Raw genomic sequence first — 360 nt, forward strand, 5'->3', positions numbered from 1 at the left:
ATAGCAGCAGCAGCAAAAAGAAACAACCTGAGGTGAGCAAAGAACGATGGTTTAGATAGCTATCTAGGGTTTAGGGTTTAGGGTTTAGGGTTTGGGGTTTAGGGTTTAGGGTTTAGGGTTTAGGGTTTGTGTGTGCAGGCTGCTACTCGTCGACCCCACAGAGCCGCAAACAGCACAGCAGCAGATAGTGGAGGCGCTGAATTTAGGGTTTAGGGTTTAGGGTTTAGGGTTTAGAACCCCTGCTGCAGTTGTTGCTGCAGCTGCTTCGGTAGTTGCTGTAACAATGCTTTTGCTGCAGCTGCAGCAGACACTCCTAACTTGCTGCTCCTTCTGCAGCACCTGCTGCTGCTGCTGGAGCAG

The 360-nt window shown here is 50.6% G+C and overlaps 1 protein-coding gene across 1 annotated transcript in view; it reads left to right on the forward strand.

The window, feature by feature from the left end:
- Window positions 1–4, forward strand: part of EMH_0099360 (uncharacterized protein) — a gene marked incomplete at both ends in the record, with an annotated part of 554 nt that extends 550 nt beyond the window's left edge. The window contains one exon of the mRNA XM_013494142.1: window positions 1–4. Within this exon, the coding sequence (XP_013349596.1) occupies window positions 1–4 (4 nt within the window).
- Window positions 5–360: the final 356 nt, after the last annotated feature.

This window comes from Eimeria mitis, genomic scaffold, assembly GCF_000499745.2.
Source record: "Eimeria mitis Houghton genomic scaffold, Emh_scaff10515, whole genome shotgun sequence".
NCBI classification, from domain to species: Eukaryota; Apicomplexa; class Conoidasida; order Eucoccidiorida; family Eimeriidae; genus Eimeria; species Eimeria mitis.